Below are 2623 nucleotides of genomic sequence, written 5' to 3' on the forward strand. Positions count from 1 at the left end.
AGCTACTTGGGAGGCAGAAGCAGGAGACTGGCTTGAGCCCAGGAGTTGGAGGTTGCTGTGAGCTGTGATGCCACAGCACTCTACCCAGGGAGACAGCTTGAAGCTCAGTCTCAAAAAAAGAAAAAAAAAGAAAACTATTTTCTTTTGTTGAGACAGAATCTCACTATGTGGCCTTCGGTAGAGTGCTATGGCATCACAGCTCATAGCAACCTCCAACTCTTGGGCTTAAGCAATTCTCTTGCCTCAGCCTCCCAAGTAGCTGGGATTATAGGCATCCACCGCCACACCCAGCTATTTTTTTGTTGCAGTTGTCATTGTTGTTCAGCAGGCCCGGGCCAGGTTCGAACCTGCCAGCCCTAGTGTATGTGGCTGTCGCCCTAACCATTGAGCTATGGGCGCTGAGCCTGAAATCTTTTCTCCTAAGAGCCCCTGGGTCCTAAGCAGTCTTATTCCTCTTTCATCTTCACAGTGATAGTTTTTTCCCCCAGGAATTCTAGCTACAGATACACCTCATCCCAGGAATTCTGCTCTGCATCTTCTCACTAAGAAGCTATTACAGAAGTATCAGAAGGAGGTGAGACCAGTTCATGACTGGACCGAGACCACCACCGTCTACCTGGATATATTTGTCCATGCTGTGCTGGATGTGGTAAGAGCCATCCATGCCCTTTCCTATTCTTGCTATCTTGTTTATTTATACTTTTATTGCTGATTATAGTCACGTAGTTGTGCTGGCCAGTAGTGTTCATTCTATCTAACTATCTGACTTTATTTTATACCTATGAACCATCCCCACTTTATCTTCTCCTCCTGACTCCTCCCAGATTCTGGTAACGTAATTCTACTCTTGGACTCCATGAGATCAATTGTTCTGAATCTTCAGCTTCCACATATGAGCGAGCACAGGCAAGATCTGACTGCAATTGGCGTGTTCTGCTTAACATAATGTCCTCCAGTTCCATCCATGTTGTGGGGAATGGCAGGATTTCATCCTTTTTTGGCTATATCATATTGCATTGTGGATATGTAAACATTTTCTTGATCTATTCATCTGGTTTTTAAATTTTGTTTTGTTTTGTTTTTTTGGTTTTTTTAGCAAGCCTGGGCTGGGTTTGAACCCACCAGCCTTGGTGCATGTGGCCGGCACCCTAAGCACTGTGCAACGGCACCCAGCCTACTTATTCATGTATTAATGGACACTAAGGTTGATCCCAAATCTTAGCTATTGTGAATAGTGCTGCAAAAAACATAAGAATGTAGTTAGCTCTTCAGTTTTCTTTTCTTTTCTTTTTTTTTTTTTTGTATATGTACCTAGTAGTGGAGCAGTGGAACTACTGGAGATAGTTTTTTTTTTTTTGAGACAGAGCCTCGAGCTGTCCTCCGGATAGGGTGCTATGACATCACAGCTCACAGCAACCTTCAACTCCTGGGCTCAAGCGAGTCTCCTGCCTCAGCCTCCCACATAGCTGGGACTACAGGTGCCCGCCACAGCGCCTGGCCATTTTTTGGTTGCAGCCATCATTGTTGTTTGGCGGGCCCGGGCTGGAGATTCGAACCCGCCACCTTAGGTGTATGTGGCTGGTGCCTTAGCTGCTTGAGCCACAGGCGCCGAGCCGGAGATAGTTTTTTGAAAAATCTCCATGCCATTCTGCATAGCGGCTATACTAACGTACAGTCCCATCAACAGAATACAAACATATGAGGGTCTCCCTTTCTCCACGTCCTTCCCAGCATTTGTTGTCAGCTTTCTTATGGATGAAAGCAATTTTAACTGGGTGAGACGGTATTTCCTTGTAGTTTTGATTTGCATTTCTCCAATGACTAATAATTTTGAGCGTTTGTCGTATATTATTGGCCATTCGTACGTCTTCTTTTGAGAAATGTCTACCCAGATCCTTCGCCCATTTCTAATTGGGTTACTGGATTTTTTTCCTATTGAGTTTTTGAGCTCCTTATATATTCTAGTTATTTTTTATTCGTCTATTTATTTATTTTGGAGACAGAGTCGCAAGCTGTTGCCCTGGGTAGAGAGCTGTGGCATCACAGCTCACAGCAACCTCAAACTCTTGGGCTTAAGCGATTCTCTTGCCTCAGCCTCCCAAGTAACTGGGACTACAGGCGCCCGCCACAACACCTGCTATTTATTGGTTGTAGTTGTCATTTTTGTTTGGCAGGCCTGGGATGGATTCAAACTTGCCAGCCCCTGGTATATGTGGCTGGCGCCCTCGCTGCTGAGCTACAGGCGCTGAGCCTATATTCTAGTTATTAATTCCTTATCAGAGGGGTATTATGTCAGTATTTTCTCCCATTCTCCAGGTTGTCTCTCCACTCTGTTGATGGTTTGCTTTGCTCTGCACATGCTTTCTAGCTTGATGTGATCCCCTTGTTCCAATTCTGTTTGGTTGCCTGTGCTTTGAGGGTATCCCAAGAGGTCCTTGCTCAGACCAATGTCCTGAAACGTTTCCCCAATGTTTTATTTTAGCAGTTTCATAGTTTCAGATCTTAGATTTAGGTTTTTCATCCATTTCCATTTGATTTTTGTAAGTGGTGAGAGATAAGGGTCTAATAGTTTTGTTCTTCTGCATGTGGCTATCCGGTTTTTCCAGCACTGATCCAATCCAAT

At 44.6% G+C, this 2623-nt stretch overlaps 1 protein-coding gene across 1 annotated transcript in view; it reads left to right on the top strand.

The window, feature by feature from the left end:
- Positions 1 to 2623, top strand: part of HTR3B (5-hydroxytryptamine receptor 3B) — a 40710-nt gene that overhangs the window by 5589 nt on the left and 32498 nt on the right. The window contains exon 2 of the mRNA XM_012808154.2: positions 489 to 649. Within this exon, the coding sequence (XP_012663608.1) occupies positions 489 to 649 (161 nt within the window). The remainder of the gene's footprint in view (positions 1 to 488; positions 650 to 2623) is intronic.

The sequence above is a fragment of the Otolemur garnettii genome, unplaced genomic scaffold (genome assembly GCF_000181295.1).
Source record: "Otolemur garnettii isolate 467f Iridium unplaced genomic scaffold, OtoGar3 scaffold00086, whole genome shotgun sequence".
Lineage (NCBI taxonomy): Eukaryota > Metazoa > Chordata > Mammalia > Primates > Galagidae > Otolemur > Otolemur garnettii.